This window comes from Sodiomyces alcalophilus (assembly GCF_042370955.1).
Source record: "Sodiomyces alcalophilus JCM 7366 unplaced genomic scaffold ACRALscaffold_1, whole genome shotgun sequence".
Lineage (NCBI taxonomy): Eukaryota > Fungi > Ascomycota > Sordariomycetes > Glomerellales > Plectosphaerellaceae > Sodiomyces > Sodiomyces alcalophilus.
This window is the reverse complement of record NW_027263532.1, coordinates 2,987,439-3,014,621: the sequence shown is the minus strand read 5'-3', so window position 1 is coordinate 3,014,621 and position 27,183 is coordinate 2,987,439. Positions and strand designations below refer to the sequence as shown.

Genomic DNA, 27,183 nt, shown 5'->3' with positions numbered 1-27,183 from the left:
ATCTTGGAGAATTTCGATCGTGGTGTGTTTTTTTGTTGGGTGACATTGAAATCATTGCTTATGTAAGGAGTGAGGCCACTGAGACGGGTAAAAGAAGCCCAGGGCGCCACGGACTTATCACCTTGTGTTCTGTAATTGTCAAGCTGGATAACATTAACACCAATACAATCGCATTCAGTTGAATAGAAGCTATATAATGGAATAGAGATCAAGTGGTGAACGTCGCAGAGAAACAAGATACTGCGATATTTGCATAGGTACTGAAAGCCGTTGTGGCTGTGGAACGCCTGACGCGTTGTGGCGGGTCCTCGGACCCACATCGATAACGAGGCGCAGCCTTCGCATGTTCGTAATCCCCTGTGCCATACGAGCTTCCCGACTCCCTCACCACCACCTTAAGTTGTCTATCATTCTCTCATCAGCTCACCTTCGTTTCAGCTTTGCATTGTGTCTATTTTGCATTGAAACGCCAGGCTAATTTCCCCGATACTCTATTGTTGTCTTGCATCACGAGACGGTCGCTTATTGAACACTGATTCACATAGATATGGCTATTATGATGAGCTCTGATTCCATGAACTGAGTGACGACCCCCATTTTACGACGAGTTGACAATTTTTACCCTTTCAGCAATACTGTGGCCTCTCTCTACATTACATATTTGAGGCTTCCATGTACCATTACTGCAGACCGAGCCTCTCGGCCGAATCACCTCCCGAAGGCCCTTGAGCTCCCTTTTCGTCATCCCTCCAGCCATGCCCCTACTCCCGCCTCATGACACTCGCCAGCGCCGTATCGCTGAGCTCGCCGATCAATGGGGCATTGTCTTGCCTCCCGCCCATTCTGCCCTCGCGCGACCTGCCCATACGCCAACTTTCAGGAATGTAGACGACGACCTCCACGCTGCGGAGCTTGTCAAGCGGCGGCAGCTCTCCCACGGCCGCACGGAATCAACCGGGAATCTGAGAAAAGCCTTCAGCTCCAAGAAGAAAGCCCACGATCCTAGACTAGTCTTCGATGTCCTCAGCAGCCACGTCGCCAGCGGTGGGAGACCCGGCGTCGCCGAGTCGCTCATCAACCTCTTGATTGCTTCTGGCGGTGACGTCAACCTTCCGCAGAAACCGAAGACCAGCCTCCTGAGCCGCCGTCGGAGCTTGGAGACACTCGGCGAACGAAGCAAGTTGTTGCAGCAGGCCGTCAGCAACAACCAGACCGATATGGTCGCCGTCCTGATACCCCACGCCGACGCCGTGGCTCTCGACAACTCTCTTCCCATCGCCATCCAGAACCGGAATCCCGATATCCTCGAGCTGCTCCTCCAGTACGGCGCTGGCACTGCCTCCACGGCCGATGGCCAGGACGCCTTCCGGGACCTCTGTGTCTCTGGCGGCCAACCGCAGCTGGTCAGTCTCTTGTTGCGGTCCGAAAGCCGGCCCTCTGTATCCTGGCTGTCTCAATGCATGATCGATGCCGTTCGAGCGGGTTGCCTCGAGACCGTACGGCAGCTGAGTCGGTCCACCGCGGACGGGAACTTCGCCCACGGAGAGGCTTTGAAATTTTCCATCTTGCACGCGCGGCATGACATTGTCCTGGCCATTGTCGCCGGCGACCACCCGCCGCAGGGACAGGTTCTCAGCGACGCCTTTGCTCAGTTGATGAGCCATGACTCCATGAACCCCAACGAGAAGGTGCGCGTGGCCGAATTGCTGCTCTGTGCCGGCGCCGATGGCGATGCCACGGCGGCCGCACTTCTCAATGCGGCAGCCACCGAATTCCTCGACATGGTTCACGTCCTTGTCGCCTACGGGGCTTCCCTTGAATACAGAGACGCCATGGCCTTGCGCAATGCCATATCCAACGGACGGCTGGATGTGGCCCAGATTATGCTGAGCGGGAAGTCGTCTTTGAACCCAATGCATGCTTCTGTGTGCGTCCAACTCATCCCTACGAACCTGAGCCGCGAGCAACGACATATCCTGCTTGAGCTCCTGCTACGTAGAGGAGCCGGCGGTAACCCCTTGCACGAGAAACTCATCGAGGCTGCCGAGGACGGTGATGCCAGTTCTGTCGCTTTGCTTCTTACTCGGCAGATCCCCAACGGCCATCCAGTCAACTCCCATTACCCGGGCAGGAGAACGTCCGGGTCCGTGACACCTGAGAGGCATGAAGTGGCTTCTGTGGACTACAAGGGCGCCCTGGCCCTCCATATTGCCGTCAGGAGGTGCGATGTTCCCATGACAAGACAGATGCTTGCCAGCAATCCCAGCAGCGACAACATGATGCGCGTTTTTCGCGAGACGGCAACCTTGTCGCCTCCCGACAGGCTCAAGATGGTCGAGTGCTTTCTGGACAAGGGATTGCCCGAGGCGACCTTGCAGGAGGCCCTGCAGGAGGCCATCAGCGAGATGCCACCACAGCGAGACGAAAACCTCATTGCGCTGCTCCTCGAGCATACCACCGACATCCAATCGAGCGTTGGACCTCTGACAACAGCCGTCCAGCAGCAGGATATCGACCTCTTGGCATCATTACTGAAGAAGAACGTCTCGCCTCAGACCGCCGCCGACATACTCCCAACCGTCGTTACCACCAGGGATCCTAAAGCGAGGCTGGAGATGACGAGCTTGATACTCAGTTCTGTCCCAGGCACAGATCCGGGCAAGATTTCGCTGGCCCTTACCCACGTCTTGGAGTCGAAACCACCCGACATGAGATTACTCCAGGTGCTCCTGCAGCAGGGTCGTGCTGACATTAACAGCAACGAGGGTGTTGCCATAGTCGCAGGTATGTTTTGCCTCGCCGCTCACTCTGTTGCTCACGGGAAAGGGGGACAATAAAAGGCTGACGACGTTGAAGCAATCCGCAGCCACGACCCCCCGGTCCTCGACATACTGTTAAAGCAGGGCAATCCTTCGCCAGCCACGACAAACCGAGGTCTCAATGAGCTATCAGACCTGCCATCCTGCGAGAAAAAGGCGGCAAAGTTGCAGACTCTCATACGATACACCAAAGAAACGGCCCTTCTGGATGACATCTTGGTGAAGGAAGTCCATTCACTCATCGGTATTCCACCCGAGAACCGCATTTCGTCTATAGTCAAGGTGCTCTTGTCGTCCGGCGCGAGTGTCAACGCACATAGCGCCGCAGCTCTCTGTCACGCCGTCGCCGCCGCAGATGCGCACCTTACGGACCTGCTTTGCGCTGCGGAGCCCACCGCCGCCAGCCTGGCATACGCCTTGCCCCACGCCCTTCGCATTGCTGATCCCAAGGACCGACGGAGTTTTGCTAAGAAGCTACTGGACGCTGGCGCCCCGAGTGCTGAAGCGAGCCGTGCCTTGGGTTTCGCCATCAAGACGTACGCCGATGACATGCCGCTGTTGCGGACCCTGTCCCGAAAGGCCAACACGGCAGATGGCGAGGCCCTCGCCGCAGCAGTACAGCGAGAGCGGCCGGACATTCTCGAGTTGGTCCTGCAACAAACGCACTCCAACGCCGTCGTAAATGCCGCCTTTGCCGAGGCGACCAAAAGCCGCAACAAAGAAACTCGCGCACTCATGTGCACCCTCCTTCTCAAACACGGCGCATCCGGCCCAGTGGTGTCGGAAGCCCTCCAAGCGGCTGCGGCGGACGGGGATCTGGTGCTGGGAAACTTGCTCGTGCGTCACGGTGTCGGCGTCGACGAGCAGGCCATCATTCAAGCCTGCCGCTCCGGTGCCGCGGGCGTTTTGGCCATGCTTCTCAGCGGCAATGCCCCGGTCGACGAGAAGACGCTGGAGCGAGGGTTCCAGGCGGCCACCGAAGTGGGCGATCTCAAGACGCGTGCAGAGGTTCTTGCACCTCTACTAGCTCGTGGCGTGGGCGGCGATGCGCTGAACGGCCAGCTCGTCTCGGCCGTTCGGTTTGGCGTCGATGGCGAGGATCTGGTGAGGATCCTCCTTCGGGCGGGCGCGGACCCGAACTACTATAACGGCGAGGCCGTCTGGGCGGCCACGCAGAGCGCATACACGGGGAGCTTGGAAATGATGCTCGGCACAGTTCATGTTCCGGACACCAAGGTAGGTTAATCTCGTGATGGTTCAAACTCGGTCCTTTCACGGGTGTCTGACGTTTCGACAGCAACCCAAGCCTACGGCCGCCACGCTCAAGCGAGCTCTACACGCCTCGGGCAAACTCAGCCCACAGTCCCGGCTCAGGGTAGTCGAGATGCTTTTCCAAGCCGGCCTCCCCGTCTGCGAGGAACTTGATATGGCGCTGAACAAGGCAGTCGACGAGGAGGTGCCGGACGAGAGGCTCATCGAGGCCTTTGTCAGGCACGGTGCGTCGCCTCTATCGAGGGGTCGGCGGACATTGGTGGACGCAGTGACCAGGTGCCTGCCCTCGATTGTCAACCTGTTACTCAAGGCAGACGTCTCTGGCGACGACTTGGGTTTGGTCCTTCAGCAGAGTTTCACGGAAGCCGCAGTCGGGGCATGGTTCAGCGAGCAAGGCTTCCTTGTTTTGCAGAGTATGCTCGATAATGGTGCACATGGGCAGGGTCTCAGTTCTGTCCTGGCCCTTGTACTTGACATGGTATCCGACTCGCCAGAACTCGCGAACCGCTTTATCGACCTCCTTTCCGTGCATGATGTAGACGTCGACTTTGAGGATGGGAAGCTTCTCGCATCGGCCGCATCAGCATGCAACGTGGCCTTGATCAAGAGACTTTTGGACAAAGAACCGCACACCGAGACGCTTTCGCGGGCTTTTTATAACGTATTTGACAGGACGCTGTCAGAAGATGAAGCACTGGAAGTCATTTCTCTCTTCACGGAATACGCCAACGGAGAAGCTCGCCTGGATGTCATGCACACGATCCCCGATACGCCCCCTATCCTGTTTCTTGCGCTCACGAAATACCCGAGGTCGGCCAAGATTGTCAAGACGCTCCTGGATGCGGGATTCTACCACGACCAGATGACGGTTTTCCGCGTGGATCCCGAGCTCGAGGAGGAAGAAGCCGTGACGCTGCTGACCTGGTCGCTTTTGCAACCGCAGAAGAAGATCAGCAGCAACGCCATCCACATGCTCATCGGCGCCGGGGCAAAAGTGAACGTCGAGACGCGGGTGTCGCGAGTCACGCCGCTCATGGCAGCGATTCAGGCGCGCCGGCCAGACATTGTCAAGGAGCTCCTCCTAGAAGGCGCCGAGGTGGACGTGGCAGATGCGAGGGGAAACACCCCGCTGGCGATGGCGACGGAAATCGGGGGCGACTTGGCGATCACCATGATGTCGAGCCTCCTCGCGGCGGGGGCGTCGAGGAACGACGGGTCACTGCACAACGCAGCGCGCGAAGTCAACCTGGCAGCCGTACAGGTCCTCGTGGAGTACGGCCATGATCCGGATTTTCCCAGCCACTTGCACGATGGACGAAGCGCGTTGGGCGAATTGTGTCTCCGCGCGGCCGACTCTATCGAGTTCACTGCGGCGCGGGAGAAGGCGGCCGAGAAGGTGATGGACTTTCTCATCGAGAAGGGGTCCGACATTACTCTCAAGGTTGCCGGCAAGTCGATTCTGCACCTCGCGCTAGAGTCACGAGACGCTCTCACGACCACCCGGCTGCTGCTCAAATGCGGCATGTGGAAACACATAAACAAGAAATTCAACCTGTACACCGACGGCGGGTACACGTACTCCCCGACAATGTACGTGGCCAAAGTGCTCCCACGGTCGGAGGTCCACGACCAACTGCTCGCCCTGTTACGCGCCAACAGGGGAGAAGACGTCTACTACGCCGACTCTGGTCGCCAGCCTGCCGACGCGGTGGGCCTCCCCGACGACCTCGCGCTGCAGGAGCGCGAGAGGCGGGCGCGGGCGGCGCGGCTCGCCAGCGAGCAAGAAGACCACCAGCTCTCGCTGGCGCGAACGCGGGAGCTGGCGGCGGTGCAGGCGCAGATCTGGACGCAGCAGGCCGAGCTGGAGGACGCGCGACGGCGGCGCACGCGCAACGAAGACATGGTGGCGATCAGCGAGCGGGCGCGGGCCGAGGAGGAGGCGTTCCGGGCGGCGATGCGGCTGCGGCAGGAAGAACGGGCGTCGGAGGTGGCGCACCAGCGGACGGTGGCGGCGGCGGCGGCGGCGCGGGCGCGGCAGGAGATGGAGGTGGAGGGGCGGCGGCAGGCGCAGGGGCTCGAGTGGGAGCGCAAGATGGCGGCGGAGCGGGTGGAGAACGGCAAGGCGATGAAGGCGCTGCGGGTCGCGGAGAGGGAGGACATGGACCGGATGGATCGGCAGCAGCATGAGCGCGTCAACCGGCGGATCGCGGAGCAGAGGAGGCTGGTGGAGAGTCAGTCGGGGCTGGCGGGCCAGTTGGCGGGGGTGGGAGTCGATGGACGGCGGCAGATTGGGTACATTTCGGGGGAGTTGGCTTAGTCAGCAGTGGTACTCCAAACAACCATCAATTTAAAACCACGATAATTCAGCCATGTCCCCGTGAGGCCGAGGACGAATTTACTTGTGCCGTTCTTGAATTATATACTGGGCCCTTTCTGAATTATTCCAAGTAGATGTGGTAGAGTTGTTCATATGTGAGCCCAAAGGTACTACTCTACAAAAACGTCGGTACATTTAGATGTGGGCTACTCGACACTTTTGCCGGCGTCCTCGGCGTTAGGTGCTGCGAAGGGGGCGTGTTTGTCTGTTCTTCTTCTTCTTCTTTTTTTTTTTTTTATATTATTATTAGTATTATGATTATTTTCGATTACTATACCATATCCTCTGTCCTCCATTCACGGAATACGCTGTGGTTACACCCATCCAACATGGAATATTCAGGCACTCATCCGAATCGTCGTTCTCAAGTACTTCGTATGTACGTTGTACGTAGGTACTTCGTACAACGTCTGCTTATGTAATTAATTCCGTGGGCCGTTCACGTGTACAGACAGTCCATGTACCTGTGGGGCAAGCGGCACAGCTCGCTACACCACTCGACAAGGGCTTCGACACGGATCCAACCGTCGTTCCACCCACACCAAGCAAACACCTCCACCACCACCACCATCACCCCCCCCCAACGTTACAACGTATGTAAACCGTCTTGCGGCCTTGCTCGGAATTTGCCGCGCATCGTGCATTGTGATCATGCCTGCATTGCATTGTGTCATCGTGCAAAGTAATCCATCTGTCGTGAAAAGAAGCAGACGGCATCAGACGGCATGTCGACAGTGAAGAGACTGAATCATTGCCTAGACACGGGACACCGGGGATGGTTTGTCACTGGCGCCGATACACCGAGCTGAAAGTCCCTCGACGTTTTACGCATTAGGATTGGATCCATTCGCGGCAAGGCTGCTAGCACACTGGCTGGGCTTCCATCCTTTGTGAAAGCAAAGAAACGGGCTTCAGGATCGCCAATGGGTCGAAGGGAAAATCTCCTCTGCCATAGGTCCCAGGACCGAACGGAAGAGGGTCCCTGAACTAGGTTGATGGAACCTGCAACCATGAGACCTCTGGGACTCTGGCATTTCAGCCACATGGCATAGCGGGAACCGAGACCATCGTCGTCGTTCCCAGATCGCTTTTGTTTTTCCCGCACCTTATTCGACAGTGTGGTTCCGGAATAAGACAAGACCCACGCCTTACCACGAGGTTGAGTGAGGGGATGGTCGATCGAAATCACCCGGCGACGATTCATCATGTCGTTCGTCCATCCTTTTTGTCTTTCGGCTCGTATGTTGAAGCGACAGTGCCATCAAGCTCACCGGTCTTGGGAAGCCTCATCCAGTCTGTGCTGACAACCTGCTCCTCCAGAGTAGTGATTTACCGGAGATATACACTAGAGAAGAGAGAGTGAGAGAGACAGAGACAGAAGAATGGGTGGAGCCGCGTAGATCACCCATGGTCCTGGTCGTCGGGCTTCCCTTGGACCCCGGCACGGCTTTGCACAGTATCTCCACCCCACCACCAAGCCCGCCACTCCCACTCGGCCTCTTCATCCTCTTAGAGACATGGTCCGAGTTCGAAAGAGGTAATGGTCTCTGTATGGAGCACTCCTTCGACCATGCTTGTCGGCTGTTCCCTCGAATTAATTAATCCGCCACCCTATTATTGCACTACCACCATTCGTACCACCTTACCTTTCTGCTGTCATCTTCTTTTTTTTCTTCCCCCATTCTGACACTGACCAGCTTCAAACAACGCAAGTCATTTTTTCTTTCTAGCCAGCCTCTTCTCGACGAGCCAACCGATTAAAGAAAACAAATAGCGGGCCTTTCTTTGTTTTGTCGACAGTCGAACAAAAGACGAGAAACAGAAGAGGAAAAGAAGAGGGTCAAAGGAAGGGGAATTGAGAAGGAAAGAAAAGGGTAAAGACAGGAAACGAAGGGGGAAAAAAAGGTTAAAAAAAGGAAAACAAAATGACGACAGATCCCTATCATCACAGCAATGTCATCGTGGAACCCGACGACGTGGATGACAATGATTCTTCCATCGGCGACGACGGCGCGGTATGTAAACTCCATGATGCGCCCTCCCCTTGCGATTCATTCCATCATGCCCGACCCACGACCGACGACTGACTCCCGCTGCCTATAGGACTCTTCCAGTTCCACCGCCAGCTTAAGGAGTTCGATCCTCGAATACAGGGAAGAGAATGGGAGGACATATCACCGCTTTCGTGATGGAAGTTTGTCATCCACCTTTTCTTGTCTTTCTCTGGCCGGCCTGTGCCGTGTGCGATTCCATGAGCTGACGCGACATCCGTCTTTCCTCGTCCATAGAGTACCATTTCCCAAACGACGAACTCGAGACCGAGAGACTCGGTGAGCACTGCGCCATGTCCCAACTGCCTTGCCGGGCCATATCCCGCTAACCTATGCAACCCCTTCCGCCACAAAAGACCTTCAACACCACATCTTCTACCTAACTCTCGACGGCAAACTGGGCCTTGCCCCCTCCATCCAACCCGGCACCCAGGTCGGTCGCGTGTTGGATCTCGGCACAGGCACCGGCATCTGGGCTATGGATTTTGGCGACGAGCATCCGGAAGCTGAAGTGCGTGTTCCCCCGTCGCTACCTTTCACTCGACCCAACGAAAATCACCTCGTCCTGACGTGCTGTGCTATGTATCGCTAGGTCATCGGCATCGATCTATCGCCCATTCAACCTCTCTTGTATGTTTCCATTGCCATCGCCCTCCATCGGTCACTGCTTCAAGGCACCACCCACGAATTTGGCCGCTGAGTGTGTTTTTCTGTTTTGTTCTTTCCCCTCACTTTAGTGTTCCACCAAACGTCAAATTCGAAATCGACGACTTTGAAGACGAGTGGACCTTTTCGCGTCCCTTCGACTACATCCACAGCCGCATGAACAACTCCAGCATCGCCAACTGGGAAGACTTCGTCCGCAGGTCATATGAGTATGCTCTCCATCTTATCCCCCTCACGATCAAGGGGATGAATACTTACAATCGTCAGAAACCTCACACCAGGAGGCTACCTCGAGCTCCAGGAATTCACCCTCCCCCTCTCCGACGACGGCACCCTCACCAAGGACAACGCCCTGCACCAGTCCATGGCCCACCTAGGCGAAGCCGCCGCGAAACTCGGCCGCCCCTTCCGAGACCTCAACACCCTGAAACCCCTCCTCGAGAGCGTCGGCTTCGAAGACGTCCGTGAGTACCGCTACAAGTGGCCCTCCAACACCTGGCCCCGCGACCCCCACTACAAGGAGCTCGGCGCCTGGAACCACGAGAACATCGTCTCCGGCCTCCAGGGCTTCCTCATGGCCGCCCTCACCCGGGGGCTCGGATGGTCCGCCAACGAGGTGAACGTGCTGGCCGCCCAGGCCCGCCGGGACATGGCCGACCGCTCCATCCATGCCTACTGGCCCATGATTGTCGTCGTCGGGCGGAAGCCCATGGGGAATAATAAGCAGGCGACGGAGACGGCGACCGAGTTGGAGGCATGAGGTGGCGGGAATCAGTGGGAGACTTAGGTCGTCGTGGGCTTTGTATATGTGAGCGCGGTTGCGATGCATATGCATGCAGGACAAAAGGACGAAAGTGTTTCCAAAAGACATGATGGCATGACATGACCTCACCGGCGTTTGAACAGAACATTTTCTTCATTTTTGTTTCCCCTTTTTAATACGGCTTGCTGTCCACTCGACTGTTCATATCGAGCTCCATTATACATGCGCGGCCAAACATTAACACCTTACATCTATTCCCCCTACCAAGCTCAATGAACCCCAGGTGCTCGGAAAAGACAGCACATAATTTGTCCTTTACTGTCCCAAAGTCCAAGACCGAGGAAGGGATAATAATATTAATAATAAGACAAGAAACACTTGCTCTTTATTCGTTTCCGTCCTCTCCTGCTCTGGTCTTGTTTCCTGGCCTTCTAGCAACTATAGCCTGTCAAAAAGCTCGCAACCTTTAACATCCCACACATTTGGACGAACGATGCCTCTCTTCCAGCCAAAACAGCGCATGAAAATCAACCCCAAGTGCCACCACCACCAGACCGCCCTCCCCTCCGCTGCGCGCTGAGCCGCCAGTCGTCCTCCCCGGCAAACTTGTTGTACAGAGGCTGGATGCGCTCCGCCTGGCGCCGCTTGGACAGCCTATCCGACGGCGCCACCTTGAAGAAGGTCGGCGCCGCCTCGACGAGCCACTTGGGCTCAATGGCGGTGGTGCGGTGCATGTACTCCTTGGTGGTCAGCACGAGGGTGTCGTAGATGACCCACTCGGCCTGCTTGCCGAACAGCGCCGAGCTGGGGTGCAGGTAGACGGGGGTGCCCTCGATGAGCGTCTTGTAGCCCTCCTGCGGGTCCTTGCGCGCCGCGTTGCGGAAGAAGCCCGAGCACAGCGCGCGCCGCAGCTTCTGCGTGTCGTTGCCGCAGCTGACAATCGGGTGCCGGTACCGCTCCATGATCTTGACCAGCTGGTCGTGCACGTCCTTGGACCGCCGCATCGACCGCGCCTGGATGAAGTTCTCGAAGCACCACGGCGCCGAATACCCGGACCGCTTCCACCCGTTGTACACGTTGAGCAGCGTCAGGTGGTCGCCCGACGGGTCGTGGAACTTGGCCTTCTTCTGGTCCGCCTGCGCCTGCTTCTCCTTGGGCCGGTAGAACACGTTGGGGAGGTTCAGCATGGCCACGATGATGAGCATCTCCGTCGAGCACTGCATGTCCACCGACATGATGAGCACCTTGGCCAGCGACGGCTCCATGGGAAAGTCGGCCATTTTGCGCCCCAGCCGCGTCAGCAGCCCTTCGTCGTCCAGCGCGCTCAGGGCGTAGAGCTCTTCCAGCGCCGTGAGCATGGTGTTGATGGGCGGCGGGTCCATAAAGTCGAAGTGCAGGAGGTCGTTGATGCCCATGGCCTTGAGCATCAGGATCGTGTGCGACAGGTTCTGGCGTTGTATCTCGGGTATCGTCGTCGGCAACATCTCCGTCTGGAAGGCCGCCTCGGTGTATAAGCGGAAGCATTTTCCGGGACCCGTGCGTCCGGCGCGGCCGGCGCGCTGGTTGGCCTGGGCCTGAGAAATCGGCGTCACCACCAGCGAGTCCATGCCCAGCTTCGGGTCGTACGCGTTCTGTTTGACGAAGCCGGGATCTACGACAAAGTAGATATTGTCGATGGTGATGGACGTCTCGGCGATGTTGGTCGCGATAACCACCTTCCGGCTGCCCGGCGGCGCCGGCTCGAAGATGCGGCTCTGCATCTCGTTCGGGAGCGCCGAATAGACGGGCAGAATGAGCAGCTCCGGCACGTTAGGTCCTAGCGCTTTCATCCGCTCGTATAAAATCTCGCACGACGTGTCGATTTCCTCCTGCCCCGTCAAGAAGAGCAGGATATCGCCCGGCGGCTCGGTGAGGTGAATCTGCATGACCGTGACCAGCGCAGCGTCGAGGTAATCCGACTCGGGTTCCCGCGAATACAGGATCTCGACGGGGAAAGTGCGCCCTGGGATGGTGAAGATGGGACAGCCGTTGAAGTAGGTGGAAAACTTTTCGGCGTCGAGGGTCGCCGAGGTGGCGATGACTTTGAGATCCTTCCTCCGGGCCATGGTCTTCTTTAGTAAGGCGAATAAGACGTCGGTCGAAATGGTCCGCTCGTGTGCCTCGTCGAGCATAATAACCGAGTAACGCTTCAGGTCGGGATCCATTAGAATTTCACGCTGAAGCATACCATCGGTCATGTACTTGATCCTCGTGGCCGGGCTGGTACGGTCCTCGAATCGAATAGTATACCCAACCTCCTCTCCCAAAGTGCATCCGACCTCCTCCGCCACACGCTTGGCCACCGACATGGCGGCGACTCGACGCGGCTGCGTACACCCGATGATGCCTTGGTTGGCGAACCCGTCCTCGGCCAGGTACTGGGTCAGCTGGGTGGTCTTTCCAGAGCCCGTCTCCCCGATGACGACGAGCACCTGGTGGTCCCGCACGGCGTCGAGGAACTTTTGGCGGAAGGCAAAGACGGGCAGGCTTTCTCTCTGCTGCTTGATGCTGAGGTTCGTCCTCTTGCCGTAGGACTGGTCCTTCGGCTGCACGGCTCGCTTCCATTCCGGGACGGCATCGGACTTGGCCTGTTGTTGCCTGGCAGCCCGCAGGTCGGCGGCGAACTTGCGCTTGTCGGCGTCCATCATGGGGTCGTTCCACTGCGTCGAGAGGTCGACCTTCTTCTCCTCTTGTTCGGCCGCCTCGGCTTCCTGTCGTTTCAACTCTTTCCGTTCCTTGGCCAGCGACGTGCCCGACATGGCCGCTCGGTTCATCGAGCCGTCGGGTGCCTTGATGACGCGGATGGGCGACAGCTCGAGCGACTGTTTCGTCTGGCCGGCAAGGAACGGCGGCTCTTCCTCGCGGACCTCAATGTCGACTTCTTCCTCCAGCTCCATGTCGCCTTCGCCCCGCAGCGTGGCGTTGTAGTCTTCCTGGAGGTCCGGGTAGTCTGACGCCTTTGCCACGCCGGATGCGATGAGTTGTCGAATTTCCCACCGTTCCGGGGACGTCATGCGCTTCTTTTGCGGCTGTCGCGGGCGCTGGTTCGGCGGCGGCGCCACCCCATCGTCAAACATGTTTCCGTCGTTGGCCCCTCCCAGGGCCTGGGCATTCGCGCCCGTCACCGCCATGGACCGTATCCTCGCCTGCGGTTCCAGGTCCATTCCCGTCTCTTGGTCGACTTCTTTCATCGACAAGCTTATCCGGTTCCCCTCGACGCTGATGACTTTCACCTTGACTTCCTGGCCCTTGGAGAGCAGATCGGAAGGGTGATTGACTCGTTGCCCGGCCACCATTCTCGATATGTGCACCAGGCCGTCCGACTTGCCGCGGACGTTATGTAGATTGACAAAGGCGCCAAAGTCCTTGATCCCCGTAACGTGTCCATCGTAGACCTTGTGAAGCTGCGGTGCATCGTCGAGCTCAGGTGCAGGCGGCCGCGTAAGCCTGTCGTCGTCTTCTTCGTCGCGATATCGTCGTCTGCTTCGTTGTTTCAACGAAGGTCCCTGGTAGTCGTTGTCGTCGTCGTCGTAGTCGTAGGATCTTGACCGCGACCTCGACCGATATCTGTCCCGCCCTCGCCTATGTTCCCTTGATCTCGACCTGTCTCTTCGTTTCCGCCTTGAATCGCGCCCACTCTCGGGACTTCTGCTTCGTTTCCGCGACGCCTTCTCTTGTCGGGCCTTGCTTTCCAGTCCTTCCAATAGCGCAAGTGTACCGTCAATAGCATCGCCGTCTTCCGCGTCAGCACCGTCAAAGACAGGCTCTTTATCCGGCAAGGCGAGGCCCTTGAAGATCTGCTCCTTCTCGGCAGCGGTGCGGTGGTGGTGTTGGTCATGTTCGTCGCTACCTGCGCCGCCGTTCTGTTGTTTCCCACCCTTTCCTTTGAGTTTCGGGTGCAGGGCAAGTACGAGACGGTCGACACTTTCGACGAGACTGGGAGGGAAATCGGCACCGATGGATTCCAGCTTCTTCTTGAAGCCGTCGAAGCCCGAGTCTGCGCATTCTACCCGCTGGGCGATGATGAACTCGGCAAGGGTCTTGTCGGCTATTCCCAGGTGGTTCTGGAACTCCGACGCGACCTTGGACACGAGCGAAAGGTACTCGAGTTCCAGAAGATCGTCCATGTTGCGAAGCGGTCGTGTTGTTGCAGGGATGAATGAGGAAAGACGGTGCAGGTAGAGGGGCGAAAAGAGATATCACGAGTCCAGACGCGGAACACTCAAGGAGTACGTACAGGCGCTGTATTCGTATGTACTCTGTACACCGTACTTAATCGGTGGAGTCGGTAATGATGGAGAGCCAATCAATATCGACTGCCATGTTCCCGTTGAGCCTTAGTCAGCTGCATATGTAAGCTAGCCTTTTTCACTCCTTTTTTTTTTTTTTTTTTTTTTTTTCCCTTCTACCAAGGGAACCGTGAACGTGAGAAGCCATGGCATCTCCATAGCCCACAAGTACGCCACCGTAAAGACCAGCACATAAAGCTATGAGAGCTGTATTCATGGAGGCACAACAGAATCATTGGTAATAATACCGTAATAGACTACTGAATGCCAACGCCCAGCGCCATCTAACATGCAAAGCACCTGTATCGCATCGTCTCTCCCAGGGCTCAAGTAGCTAAACTCGGTCCATGTCTCCCTCCTCATAAGCCAATCGCCATGTCCCGGGGGTATTTCATCAGCCTTTATGATGCCTCCTCTTCCCTAAGATGCTCCGACAGTCATGATCAAATAGGCACGTGGTGTATGCCGTGCGACAAAGGCAATGCCCTCTCTCGACGAGCTCGCGCTTGAGCGTTCGATTTTGATTCTGATTCTCGTTCTTTTTTCCCTTCTCCGTGACCCTCTGTCAGGACCCAGCGATGCTTTGACGATTTTGTTTTTATCTACCCTTTTTTTACCAACTGTTCATGCAGCCAGTTGCTCGAAAATCTCTATCAGCTTGTCAACGCCCGTAATCACGTTCTCGTCGGGACCCAAACCAGGGGTCCACTGCGCATGCGCAAAGTCGATCAGCTTCAGCTGATATATCTTGGGCAGAGACGACACCTGGTCATCGTCATCTTCGTCCTCGTCGTTGTCCGTGCCGGGACCGTCCTTGGCGCCGTTGGCTCCGTCCTCGGCCATCTCGACCGCCTCGGCGGCACGGTTGTTGGCCTCGATCGCCTCCCGCAGCTTCTCGCCGTCGCCCTCGAAGATGAAGAGCAGGCTGGCCGAGTACATGCGGGTTTCGTGGCGGCGGAGTACGTCGGCGACGTGGCGCAGGTCGCGCACAAAGGCCTGGGCCACGGCGCGGCCGAGGTCGGCGTCGATGCCGGCGGCTGGGTTGAAGACGAAGCTGCGGAAGGCATCCACGACGTTGTCGGTGTTGACGGTGAAGCGGCCGTAGTCCCTGTCGTAGATCTTGTACTCCTCCTCGTTCAGCTCCGACTTGGTGGTGGAGCCGCGGTAGACGCGCATGCCGGCGATGCGGAAGTGCAGGGCGGAGTGGGTGGTCTCGGACGTGATCTTGTCGAAGCGCTGTTTCTTCTGTAGCGGGGCGTCGTCGGCCCACAGGCGCCTGCCCAGCTTGGCATCGAGGATGTTGGGCCGGGCGAAGCCGCTCGAGGCGTTCTGGAGGACGACGGACTGGTCCGTCTTGATCTTCTTTGACTCCTTGGGAATCCAAACGATGTTATCCTTATCTTCCTTGATCGCGGCAGCGGTGGCCGTGGCGGGGTCGGGCGAAGCTGTAGGGGCAGTGTGCTGCTCCTGGGCGGCCTGGACGACGAGCTTGTGGGTGTTGATGTCGGCAGCCGTCGCCGCTGCGTCCTCGGAGAGCTCCGCATCGTCGGTCAAACTAAGTGTGCCGTAGAATTCGGGCATGATTTCGGTAAATTCGGGGTGCCTGGCGCTGGCCGCCTCGTAAAAGTCGATTTCCGTCTTGGTGCAGGGTTTAATAAACAGCTCCCCGTCGACGTCGCACATGGTTCCGGCGCTGGGTAAGGGAAAGTCGGGTCAGTCATTTACGCTATGCTGCGGCGCCCCGGGGGAGAAAAAAAGACGACAGAAAGAGAGGGAGAGACGTACTGTCCAGCTACAGAATATCTATAGTCAATGAGATCAGATAGGGCGGGGATTTGCCTCCCCCCGGTCTGCATTTTGTGGGCTTCAAGATGGTCTTGGAGACTGCTTCTCAACGGAGTGTTGGTGATTCAACGATGGCGCATGCCTTCTCGGGGCAAGGATGGTTGTGTCGCGGTTGCAGTGGCTAGCAGCTTGGTTGTAGGCGAGGTGAGGCGAGGTGAGACGAGGTGAGGTGAGGGATTGGAGGGGCCTCGGTGGTATATCAAGCCATCGGGGTTATGGCATGTAGTAATAATACTGATAGGCAAAGAACACCAGAGGCGGCCGCCCAAGTCCGGCAGACCAGCCGCATGGGCGACGAAAGGTCGAACTAGGAGTGGGGCAAGGAACGACGATACTATGAGCAAAGAAAATGAGGCGTCGAGGTGAGTTTCGTAAGGCGTTGTTGGTTTGATGGAGCTAGCTGTGGGACAGGTTTCTGGCGGGGGAGGGAGAGACTCAAGGGAGCAGCGCCCGGCGCCCGAGAGCGCACGATGTGGATACAGGGCGTGGCAGCTGGGACATGTGGGGAAACTTTTTGGGTCGTGCCAGGTACGGATGCACACAATTATTACAGCGTTTCCTTCATTGGTGCGAGATGAGTACTCAGTTGGTATGTACTATTTTGTACTCGCCATAAGGTACTGAATTGAAGTACGTTGTACCTATATATGTACGAAGTACATATAGGAACCCGTTCCATCGTAGTACTTCGTAGGTATATGTATACGGGCGACGGTGCTTTCCACGGGGAGTTCAAGCTCTTCGACACTCCAATTCCATAAAATTACTCCATAACGACCTCCAGAAAGCTGCTTAGCGTTGAGGGTCGTCCCGTGGGGTTCCCAGGGTGCAGTAGTCGAAACATCGGCTACCGGGGCTTGTCGGGCTCCCTGCATGGTCACAGCAGCTGTGCGGAAGATCATTGCTACAATGTGCGCACGTGCGGAAATATAGGACCGATACAGGAGATGTGAGAGATACCTACCTAATTATAGGGAAGAAGGTCCGAAGCCCTGTACGTTGTATTCGTATGCCCATTGCTATGACCAAGCTACAAGCCCAGTTCTCCAAACTACCGACTTTGTACCACAACTACAAGTGGTTTTGTTTGTCGGTGAAGACTTGCTCATGTGCCAGGTGTGTACATGTGTACATGCCTGTACATCCCCTGTTCGCGTTTGGCAGCCGCCCGGCTTCTCTGACGGATTCAACCCCAACCTCAACTCAAGCCCCTTGCTTTTCGCTTTCTCCCGTGTCCGCGTCCTTGTCCAGCAGCTTACCAGACGGCACCTACCATGTCAAACAATCATGTGATGGACTTGTAGCCCGACGGCTTGAAGGGTCATTTCACGATGCAGCGCTAGCTGCGCAAAGCCGTACGTTGTAGGTATATTTTACACGACGAAGTACAACACGTACCGAAAGCCACGAGCTCATTATACAGGCCTGGGTAGGTACCTACAAAGTACCTATGCATATGCTTCTCCGTCCCCACCTCCCTGCAGCTTCTCTTTTCTTTTCTTCTTTTTCCCCCACAGGCCTCCAACAGCCATGCGAGGAGGGACATGGCAACATCTGTGTTGGGCATCCTGCTTTCGTCACACAGGCCATGTAGCCGTGTGACGCAAACTGCTTGGGGTGATTCAATTTGCAGCTCCCCCGCATGTTGGCGGGAAGCCATGGCGTTTCACTGGTTATCCGTGACAGCCGACCGGGAAAAGGGGATTAGCTCGGTGAGGTCGGTGAGTCGGTGAGATCGGTGAAGCGGGCGTAAGGGACATTTCATATCAAACGTTCCTGCTCCTGCCTATGATGACTACATCCAACAGTCTCCGGTAGGAGTAGTTAATAAGGCAAGACGCAAGATAGAAGCGAGTGTCGTATCGTCAACGCAGGCAGGCTCTTGCCGTCCGCACATGCCTGGCCTATATTCCTTGTGCCTTCCAAGTCTGCCTCCGTATTGTTTGCTAGGCATTGACGGATAAAACAAGATGAACCAACGCGAGCGTCTAAGAAATCGTATTTCTTCCATCTCCTCCCCCCGTCTTGACCCTGTGTTTTGCCCGCCAGCCATAATCGTGCCTCCCAGTCCCAACAGTTACGCTTCTCTTCTGCCATCTCGTTACTCCTGAAGCCGACGCCATGCCCACGAGAGGCAAGGGCGGGAATGAGAAACAGGTCCCAGCACGGGGCCCTCTTTCCCTACCCAGGGATCGAGGGACGGGATTCGAGTGTGAGTGGACCGAAGTGCTATAGTGTTGCCATCCGTTCTGACCTCGTTCGCAGTATACTACGCAGATCCTCCCATGACACCGGAGGAGGCTGAAACCGAGCGGGAAATATATTCACCGTACGTAGCGATTCTTCTGTCCTGCTTTTCGTGTTCCCTAGGTATATTGTTCTTGTTGTGCGCAGAAATAAGCTAACAGCAGACATCTAGACTCCGATCCTTCCACGAGTATGCGCCATTATCTCTTCTCGCCTCCTATCATGTCCGGGTGACCAAACGAATCGCTGACGTATGTGAGAAAAACAGACGAATCGAGGAGTGCATTCAACGGTACCGCTCTCGGCGCCGCATCGGTCCACAGCTCGTGCGTTACTTCAACGAGTATCTCTTCCTCGGCGGCGTCGACACCACCCCGCGGCAGTTCACCGGCGGCCCCACCAGGGATGACCTCGACAACATGACAGCCGAGGAGATCCGCATATCCACCGCCATCGACGCCGTCCACCGCTCGCGTGGCGGCCAGTGCAAGTTCTACGCCGGAGAGGACGTGAACGACGCAGCTTCCGGGTGGACCGTCGACTTTGCCGGCGTCGCCGCCGGCTTCCTCTCCGAGGTGCTCCCCTTCATGACGGGTTACAACTATGCCGACATGGCTGCCGCCATTGGTGTCGTCGATAACTTCCTCCGCTACGTCCTCCACCACGACGTCTGCCCCGACTACGCCCAGAACCTCCGCGACGCCATCGCCATCTGCGAGCGCGCCAACGTCGACCTGCCTCGTGCCCACGGCGCCCTCCTCCAGTTCCCGGGCCAGTTCAATCTCGCCGCGGCCGAGCTCTTCTGCCCGAATTTCGTTCCCCACTTCCGCGATATCGATCATGGCTTCCGTCGTCCCGAGGACTTTGACCCCGGTGTCGCCTTCAAGACGGCCGTCTTACTGGCTGGGTCCGCCAAGCATGCCCGCCATTTGGTCCATCTCCGGGGCGATCTGAGCAATGAGCGCGTTGTTCGCGAAGAGGAGCGTTGTCTCGAGGTGGTCGAAGTACACAGTCCGGACGAGCATCTTCGTACAAAGTTCCGCTCCATCCGCGTCAACGGAAAGCTAGGCGTGTTAGCCCCCGTCGGCACCGCGGTCATGCGACCCTGTAGAATTGAAGACGGATGGGACGACGGAGAGATTGCGCGCGCTCGGCCGCTGCCCACGGAGAAGCAGACCTACCTTCTCGACGCCAACATTCTCTTCTTCCTCCAGCCGGGTATGAAGCTGCGCCTTGTCGCGTGCGACCTCAGTTTTGGCCTGACGTTCGTCAAACATGTCCTGGAGGTCTTGGTCTCGTGGTACACCTTCCCCCCGCAGTCGCTGATGAGCGAGTTTCGGGACCCCCAGGCCAATGATCGCCCCGCGCCTTCGGTCAATGATATTGATGCCGCCAACGGTGTGGATGGTCACGATGATGGAGATGACCGCATCCTGGGATAACCATCTTGGTAAACTTGATTTGCAATAAATATGATGCCATTTGCCTAGAAATTATTCCAATGGCCGTACCAACATTTGTACTGTGATTCCGAAATTCCCTGAAATAAGTCATCCAATGCCTCGCAGCAAAACGCCATTCCCGAGCTTGAACACAAAAAGCCAATCCATAATTAGCAAGCCGTGGGTCACCAGTTACACGCACACCCTGGCTCCTTATCCCGTCCATTTTCACCCACCAGGCTCGTGATCGCAAGTTAAACCTCAAGGTGTATCAATGAAGTGTATCAATGCAGTGTAGTGGACACAAGACATAAGGCGCCGCAGGACCACGGGCCTAGAGTGGTCATGTCCCGGCGCATCGTGCCATGCCAATTCAACGCTGGTCTATGACTGGTCTTGGACCTTGTGATCGCCGGCGACGACTTGGGCGTAACTAGGCGGCGCGGCATCGCTGCTGCCGCCTTCGCCTGCATTGTCGTGGTGGTGCTGGTCCTGTCCCTGGCGCGGAGGCTGCGGCTGCGGGGATTGGGGAGCGCGAGAGCCGGACGACTGGCCATGTTGCGATGTTGTTCCGTAGTTCGCGGTGCTCTGGCCCTGGGGCTTGTACTGAGGTTGGCTTTGAGGCGGCGGGGTGTGGACGAAGACGTAGGTTACGCGACCGCCTTCGCTGTCATGGCCTGGGACGGCATCGTACTCGAAGGGCGGTTCGGGGAACTTGGCGATGATATACCAGGCGTGGATGAGGCCGGGGAGCTGTGCGCGATGTTAGCGGGGACCGTGGTCGCATTTCGAAGGACAGGACGTGGGGTGGGAGAACATACGAAGCCAAGCATGAGAAGGAGAATGTTGATAAGGGAATCGATGGAGCAAATGCCACATTTGACCCAGACTGTAGCCCATCTGTTAGCAGGCGTCGTGTGGACGGGGGAGGCGCTCTCGACGTACCGGGCAGTGGGGGGAAAAGGATGGCTAGGAAGCCAAGGAAGATATCAGTGGAGCACATGGCTGGAGGATTTCGAGAATGCTTCTGGTAGGAAAAATCAAAATCCGACGGTCGGTCTGCGATGGGACTGTTGAGAAGAGCTGGCGTTGAGAGAGGGGATGGTCTGATGACGATTAATATAAAGGGAGAAAGAGGAAGAGGAACGCTGTAGCCTAGTAGCGTATCGTACGAAGTATGGGACTTCCGGTCCTGGCCGGGGCTGCGTCAGTTTCGCCGCGTGACGTATGATGTTACATCGCCCGGAGTACTGCGAGTCCTCATTGGGTAATCCGGATCAATGTAGCTCCGGACCCCGCTTTCTCGTAATGTTATGTAACGAGTCTCTTATGTAACGGTACGTTGTACATCAAGCACCCACCCCGCGTTGGTGTGCTAATGCACAGACCATCTGTAAGGTCCCAATAGCTGGGGAGAGAGAGAGCTCCTTCAATACGGGCCATTTTCCTTCTCTCGCACACAATATCGCGGCAGTCTGACAGGAACATCATCCTCGTAACTCCCCATGAGCCCCAGGTAGTAGCGATTATGTCCATCCCTGGTTTAGGCCGGGAGGCTGTCTCCCAGGCATGTTCTACGTTTCCCTCCGCCTCCCTCCCTGTAGCCCACTGCAGCTAGCTAACAACTTGGTGAACAGCAACCGGCCGCGCCGATAAGCACAAATCGTACGCTGACCCTCAATCCGTTCTGGGAATGGCGCTTTGAGGTTGGCTTCAACTCCGAGATCAAAATCAAACTCATCTCCGGCACTGCCGAGAAGGATGGCACCGAATTGGCCTCCCAGCAGGCCTACCGTTTCAGCGGCATCAAGTCCAAAATCTTCACCTTACAAGGATGCCAGATCGAGGTCGACGGCGTCCCCGCCGCCGAGTTCCTGGCCCAAGTCTACCAGCCCACCGACTCGCCCATGAACTCCTACCTGAACCTACACTTCAAGCTCACCGCCATGAGGGAAACCGCCGCGGCTGTTGGCACGGACGGACCTAGGGTTATGATTTGCGGAACACACAATACGGGGAAGACGAGCGTCGCTCGGACGCTGGCAAGCTACGCGACCCGCGTTGGCTTCCAACCGTTGTTGGTTAATACCGACCCCAAGGAGGGCATGCTCTCTTTGCCCGGCACCCTCAGCGCCAGCGTGCTAGCTTCCGTCTTGGACATGGAGGCCGTCGATGGATGGGGAACGACACCTACGAGCGGACCCAATCAAGTCCCCGTTAAGCTGCCTCTGGTCTTCTTTTACGGGAGATCGTCGCCTACGGAGGCGCCCGATCAGTACCGCGAACTCGTTAGCCGGATGGCGGGGACGACGACGTCGCGATTCTCGCAGGACTCGGGTGTGAGGAGTTCTGGGATTATCGTTGACACGCCTGCGGTGGATGAGGAGAGCCAGGCTGACACGGACCTTCTCGTGCATACCGCCGAGGAACTTTCTGGTGAGAGTCACTCTGTGATGGCAGCGCGGATCCCCTTGGCGATTCACCTAGCTGACATTCGAGGATCCCAGTGAATATCATCATCGTTCTTGGGTCTCCCCGCTTGACTGCGGAGCTTTCTAAGCGCCTATCCAACGAACAGACCAGCCTCGGGGAGAGGATTCACGTTATCCCTCTTGACAAGTCAGACGGTGTCGCCGAGCGGGACGAGGGCTTCAGAGAGCAAGCGTGTGAAGCATCCATCAAGGAATATTTCTTCGGCAGCGTCGGTCGCACTCTGAGTCCCGCCACGCAGCAAGTTGACTTTGACAGCCTGACGATTTATCGTTTGAGCGATTGTGCGTGTTCTCTTCATCCCCGTCTCTGGGCATTTGTTCCGTTGTGCAGGTTACATTTTCCTAACCCCAGGTTATAGTCTCGGTGAATGGAACGGTCGATGGCGGAATCATGGTGACAGAGCCGTCACCTCTGATGACGCATTGGACATTGGCCATCGCGCACGCCTCTACGAAGGACCCGCCTGAGACGATCCGCACGGCCAACTTGATGGGTTTTGTTTATGTGGCCGACGTTGACAAGGAGAGGAGGAAGATAAAAATCTTAGCCCCCGTCGCTGGTCGGCTGGGAGATCGCCCTCTTCTCTGGGGGTCATGGCCCGAGCCGTTCGTCAACCTGCTGGGCTAGATGTGGTGCAATCGGGATATGGCGCGAATCAGAAGCTTGATTTTGGGGATACCGATCATGGATGGGTGTACGACTACGAAGACGCATGATAATATCGCCACGGTTAGGTTTGTGAGTGTTGCTTCTTGTCGTCACTGGGACCCTGTTGTTGATTATTTTACTCACCATGCTCAGGGATGCCAGCGAATAGAACACACAAGGAAAGAGTCACTGAAGCGAGGATGCTATCTCCCAGGTCACCTGCTAGAGCCAGAGGCCGCTGCATGGAACAATAGGATGTTACAGGATCAAAAGTCGGCGTACGGCACAATGGCAACGAGACATGTAACAAATAACCCAGCGATTGCGCAGCAGTGACGACAAAAGGGGATCATGGCTATTGTCCAAACTTCAGTACCTCCTGTTTGCCAATAGCGACATCTCGAATGGTATTGCTTCGCGCTTGAGGCGGACACAGCCGGATTTCCCAACGGTTCTCCATCGGCGACTAAAGTGATCAGCCCAGGATTACCGAATCTCTGTAACTTCTCAGGATTCAAAGAGAAATACTACAGCCCCCGTTGGGAGACGCATGGACAATAAAGAGCCACAGTTATCCAACATACGACTTTTAGAGTCGTCGCCATGGGACGGAAGTCAAGCCGGCGCAGTTCGCGTCTTGAGACGTGTGATGCGAATGCCATGATGCCCACGATGCCTACAATAGCCATCACCTGCAGCCGAATACCTAAGGTTATTTGAAAGTCAAACTCGAGTACTAGTAAACCGAATAGGGGGTCATTATTGATCAAACACAATGCAGTCTGCTCTACGGATGCTCATGACAGGCGACGGCCACCAAACCAGGAAATATAAATGTTCTCTCGCCTTTTCGGGTCCTCGTCGATGCCTACTCGTTTGCAGCAGTTTTGCTGCGAGCACCATTATCAGTACCGTCAACTCTCTACGCTGCCTGGTTACTCTGGAGATCGTTGTTCCACCACCCCTCGTTACTTCACTTTGGCTCTTTTGTCAGCATGGCTCTGACTCTCATCAACGGGAACAAGCCCCGACACCCGGTAGCCTTTGCCTTTGACGTGGACGGTGTTCTTATTAAGGGGAAGACGGCTCTTCCTGGAGCGAAGGAGACCATCGAGCTCGTCCAAGAGCTCGGCATTCCCTTTATCTTCCTAACAAACGGCGGGGTCCAAACTGAAGCTGAGCACGTCAAAAATCTCGCTGCTCACCTGGGGCTGGCATCCCTCCACCAGGACCAACTAGTTCAATCTCACAGTCCGTACCATGGCCTGGCATTGAAATGCCGCAACGAAACGGTCCTCGTGCTAGGAGGCCACGGAGACCAAATCTGCAACCTCGCACATGCATACGGCTTCCAGAATGTCGTCACCTCCTCCAATGTTCTAGCGATACACAAGAATATTCACCCGTTCCCCCGCGCAACGGGGACGCCTCGCTCCCCAACCACGGCCTCCAGCAGGACGAGCAGCCCGGGTCGTATTTCTCCAACTCCGACTTTGAGTGGGCCACGGACCAGTGCCAGCCGCGATTCGCGCAGGGCGCTTTCCGAGAGGCGCTGAAGGGTATCTGGAGACATGCCACGGGGGGAAAGGCCGAGCTGAAGTACTCGGTCGTGGGGAAGCCGACGGAGACGACGTACGCCTATGCAAAAAAGGTTATTTTTGAGATGGCGCTTCGACTCCGGGCCGACGATTGCGCTGATATTCCTCCCTCTTGCCCGTCGATGGAGATTGGTACGGTCTACATGGTGGGGGATAACCCTGAAAATGAATAGTCGGGGCGAGCTCGTTTCGGTCGAGACACGGATCGGTGTGGAGGAGCATTCTTGTGGAGACGGGGTGTTTGTCCCAGGAACTGTGCCAGCGCATATGCCCACAAAGATTGCACGAGATGTGGCACATGCGGTACAGTGGGCGCTGGCCGAGGAAGGAACATACTTGGGAGGAAGAGGGGACGAGAAAAAAGGAAGAGGATGGAAGAAACAGTTGCCCTGTTGTGATGTCCTCTGGTAGCTAACATAAACTGTCCGAATCTCCGGATATTGAGCCTAGAGATGATCGGGGCGTGTGCTCTCTTGTTCGCGACAGATTGTGGAATGGGCTTAGACGCGCGGGACATGGACTGAAAATTGGCATGCCTCGCGATTCACATCACCCGCTAACATTGAATAGCAGCGGCCTCTGAGTGCTCGAGAATGCCGGAGGACGTGCGGAGATGCCATATTGCACTCACAGGCTATGGCCGTAGGCGACTCTGCAGGCGGACAGCCCGACTGATCGAACCAAATCGGCCACTGTGCCGTTGAGAAAGGGAACTAACATTTAGCCGGGCGCAATCGTATTCTCCCACCTCGAAGCAGTGATGTCATTCTGGTGTCCGACTCGCCTTTATGTGTCAAGCGACCGAAAAGGGCAGTCGACGGGGGAAGCCAGACTATAAAGGGACGAATGGGACATTGTGTGACAAGATTCAGACATGAATGCAATGTTACCAGCAGCCATGGGATGGTCGTTGTATCACCCGGCGGCTGCAGTGGCACACAAATGTAGGTCCGCGCGGTTCGGTTCGGAGGCGAGCTTGGACTCTAGGTACGGACCCGGCAATGGGGACCGAAAAGGTACAGTACCAAGTAGGCTGGTTACCGTATTCCGTACGGAGTACGTACCGTTGGCTGTTGGAGTCTGGGGAGCTGTCTGCGTGGCATCGCTTGGGCTTCTATATTCAATGATCGGGAAGCGAGAGCGAATTGAAATGTTATCGGACATAAAGCGCGGGTAAAGAGGTCTAATGGTGTCGTGCGAAATACAACGTACTGAAAGTCATGGAGGGTGAATGGTCGACGGTTGGACGGGGAAGTTCGGTGATATGGCAGGGTTGTATGGAGGAAGAAAACAGACGCACACTGATCCTTTATCGGAGACGACTAGCCAGGGGGCCCAAGCTCCATGTAACATCGAGGACCGGATCGGCGTCACAGGGCGATCGGACGGAAAACGTGCAGCTAGATGGTTGGATTCCATTTTCATCCCAGGGAAAGGGAAAGCAAAGCGGAAAGAGTTGCCAACTTGACGAAGAGTTTGTACAAGCAAGCCCTAATAAGCGCTGTGGTCCAGCGATAGGGCGCTAAGAGTCTAAAAATGACACGAGGCGCGAGAAACATCCATCCATTGTCGTTCTGCCGGTGTTTCACTCGATTGTTTCAACCCCTGACAAGCGCCTCGGGGCCCACAGTAGAGTGGGGCGGCATCAACGGTCATTCGCCATCGTTCTTTCCTAGGCTGCGTGGCTGCGTGTGATGGGGAAGGAGCGACTCGCTTTCAGCTACTCAGTACCTGCCTTAGCGCACGTTGTACGACGTGTACAGTACCTAGGTAGGTACGAATTGACGCTTATGCGGGCGTGCCTGACTTTTTGCATCGTGGGCGCTTGAAACGTTTCCTTCGTCAATACCAATCATCTCCTGACCGAACGTCTTAGTGAAACGGACTAACGCACTCTGGACCTCGCTTTCCCACCCACAATGGACTACGGACCCAGCCGAATAGAACAATTACCAAGAACAATGGGCGAAAAAGGAAAATGAACGACCCATTCGAAATCGAGGGGCTCCTCAGCTCCTGCTCTCCGACTGACTGACGTCCCATCCGACCATCCGCCCCAAGGTCTGAACCCCTCGTCGGCCTTTCAAGCTCCACGAAAATGCGAGAGTGGCAGAGCGTCGTCTCGTACGGAGAAATATCCCGAAATGACCTGACGAAGCTGCCCTGCAGTCTAGAACCTGGAGCCAAAAAATCATCCTGGTCGGATCATGGGAATGGGCATGGGTAGTCCCTGTCCCTGTTCTTGGACCGTCAGCCTTGGTCAGCCTACCTCTCTACCATTCGTCCACTCTTCATCCTCCGAGTCACCCCCTGTCCGGTTTATCGATGCCGCCAAAGCAACCTCAAGCGGGCGAGCGGGTATCCAACGAAATCCAGCAGATCCACATGCGAATCCAGGGGCTGCCACGCACATCGACGTTCGAGACTCTGTCTCTTCTTTGCCGCCAGTCAGCCAATACATGATAATAACCTTAACCGATGAATCCACCAGCTTACCGCTTTCCCCTGTGCCGTCCATTCATTCTGTCGCCGCTCGTCCTTATTTGAGACGCCTCTTTGTCGTCCTCCGATCTTCTTCTCCTCTCATCCATCCCTTTCTTATCATTCCATACACAGTCACTCTTTGAGCGCTTC

At 56.5% G+C, this 27,183-nt stretch overlaps 9 protein-coding genes across 9 annotated transcripts; 5 read left to right on the top strand and 4 right to left on the bottom strand.

The window, feature by feature from the left end:
• Positions 1 to 467: 467 nt before the first annotated feature.
• Positions 468 to 6,502, top strand: ACRALDRAFT_2056446 (uncharacterized protein). Its single transcript, XM_071021766.1, has 3 exons — positions 468 to 2,784; positions 2,857 to 4,055; positions 4,117 to 6,502. The coding sequence occupies exons 1-3, from the start codon at positions 756 to 758 to the stop codon at positions 6,406 to 6,408; spliced, it is 5,520 nt and encodes a 1,839-aa protein (XP_070879336.1). The 5' UTR covers positions 468 to 755; the 3' UTR covers positions 6,409 to 6,502.
• A 1,891-nt stretch (positions 6,503 to 8,393) lies between these two features.
• ACRALDRAFT_2038980 (uncharacterized protein) lies at positions 8,394 to 9,945 on the top strand (the record flags this gene model as incomplete). Its single annotated transcript, XM_071020919.1, has 7 exons — positions 8,394 to 8,483; positions 8,572 to 8,662; positions 8,757 to 8,798; positions 8,876 to 9,030; positions 9,112 to 9,149; positions 9,257 to 9,394; positions 9,453 to 9,945. The coding sequence occupies 7 exons, from the start codon at positions 8,394 to 8,396 to the stop codon at positions 9,943 to 9,945; spliced, it is 1,047 nt and encodes a 348-aa protein (XP_070879335.1).
• Positions 9,946 to 10,475: 530 nt separating this feature from the next.
• ACRALDRAFT_2024327 (uncharacterized protein) lies at positions 10,476 to 14,114 on the bottom strand (the record flags this gene model as incomplete). Its single annotated transcript, XM_071020210.1, has 1 exon — positions 10,476 to 14,114. The coding sequence occupies one exon, from the start codon at positions 14,112 to 14,114 to the stop codon at positions 10,476 to 10,478; it is 3,639 nt and encodes a 1,212-aa protein (XP_070879334.1).
• Positions 14,115 to 14,909: 795 nt separating this feature from the next.
• ACRALDRAFT_2067159 (uncharacterized protein) lies at positions 14,910 to 16,117 on the bottom strand (the record flags this gene model as incomplete). Its single annotated transcript, XM_071022098.1, has 2 exons — positions 14,910 to 15,969; positions 16,062 to 16,117. Coding segments are annotated over 2 exons (1,116 nt in total), but the record flags the coding sequence as incomplete, so codon positions are not given.
• A 1,013-nt stretch (positions 16,118 to 17,130) lies between these two features.
• ACRALDRAFT_1091071 (uncharacterized protein) lies at positions 17,131 to 19,810 on the top strand (the record flags this gene model as incomplete). The annotated part of the gene is made up of 14 exons (XM_071019547.1): positions 17,131 to 17,198; positions 17,221 to 17,230; positions 17,286 to 17,397; positions 17,426 to 17,476; positions 17,533 to 17,677; positions 17,716 to 17,765; positions 17,808 to 17,838; positions 17,866 to 17,928; positions 17,996 to 18,047; positions 18,092 to 18,143; positions 18,190 to 18,333; positions 18,387 to 18,450; positions 18,492 to 18,504; positions 18,560 to 19,810. 14 exons carry the CDS (start codon positions 17,131 to 17,133, stop codon positions 19,808 to 19,810), a joined length of 2,106 nt encoding a protein of 701 aa, XP_070879332.1.
• ACRALDRAFT_1059844 (uncharacterized protein) lies at positions 19,793 to 20,920 on the bottom strand. The gene is made up of 2 exons (XM_071016120.1): positions 20,632 to 20,920; positions 19,793 to 20,563 (listed from the first exon to the last, which is right to left on the bottom strand). Exons 1-2 carry the CDS (start codon positions 20,641 to 20,643, stop codon positions 20,195 to 20,197), a joined length of 381 nt encoding a protein of 126 aa, XP_070879331.1. The 5' UTR covers positions 20,644 to 20,920; the 3' UTR covers positions 19,793 to 20,194.
• Positions 20,921 to 21,338: 418 nt separating this feature from the next.
• On the top strand, positions 21,339 to 22,930 carry ACRALDRAFT_1053919 (uncharacterized protein; the record flags this gene model as incomplete). The annotated part of the gene is made up of 4 exons (XM_071015798.1): positions 21,339 to 21,377; positions 21,448 to 22,246; positions 22,318 to 22,584; positions 22,662 to 22,930. The coding sequence occupies 4 exons, from the start codon at positions 21,339 to 21,341 to the stop codon at positions 22,928 to 22,930; spliced, it is 1,374 nt and encodes a 457-aa protein (XP_070879330.1).
• A 1,016-nt stretch (positions 22,931 to 23,946) lies between these two features.
• Positions 23,947 to 24,997, top strand: ACRALDRAFT_1078921 (uncharacterized protein; the record flags this gene model as incomplete). The annotated part of the gene is made up of 2 exons (XM_071018832.1): positions 23,947 to 24,202; positions 24,307 to 24,997. The coding sequence occupies 2 exons, from the start codon at positions 23,947 to 23,949 to the stop codon at positions 24,720 to 24,722; spliced, it is 672 nt and encodes a 223-aa protein (XP_070879329.1). The 3' UTR covers positions 24,723 to 24,997.
• Positions 24,998 to 25,312: 315 nt separating this feature from the next.
• ACRALDRAFT_205713 (uncharacterized protein) lies at positions 25,313 to 26,592 on the bottom strand (the record flags this gene model as incomplete). Its single annotated transcript, XM_071021795.1, has 11 exons — positions 25,313 to 25,333; positions 25,413 to 25,475; positions 25,545 to 25,582; positions 25,614 to 25,732; positions 25,762 to 25,850; positions 25,924 to 26,012; positions 26,093 to 26,137; positions 26,178 to 26,234; positions 26,311 to 26,373; positions 26,444 to 26,454; positions 26,510 to 26,592. The coding sequence occupies 11 exons, from the start codon at positions 26,590 to 26,592 to the stop codon at positions 25,313 to 25,315; spliced, it is 678 nt and encodes a 225-aa protein (XP_070879328.1).
• Between the last annotated feature and the right edge of the window lie 591 nt (positions 26,593 to 27,183).

Bases quoted from the DNA above. Each gene is read 5' to 3' on its own strand.
- ACRALDRAFT_2056446 (XM_071021766.1), top strand. From the start codon at position 756: ATGCCCCTACTCCCGCCTCATGACACTCGCCAGCGCCGTATCGCTGAG. The intron at 2,785-2,856 runs GTATGTTTTGCC...ACGACGTTGAAG, and splicing joins GGGTGTTGCCATAGTCGCAG to CAATCCGCAGCCACGACCCC. The intron at 4,056-4,116 runs GTAGGTTAATCT...ACGTTTCGACAG, and splicing joins TTCATGTTCCGGACACCAAG to CAACCCAAGCCTACGGCCGC.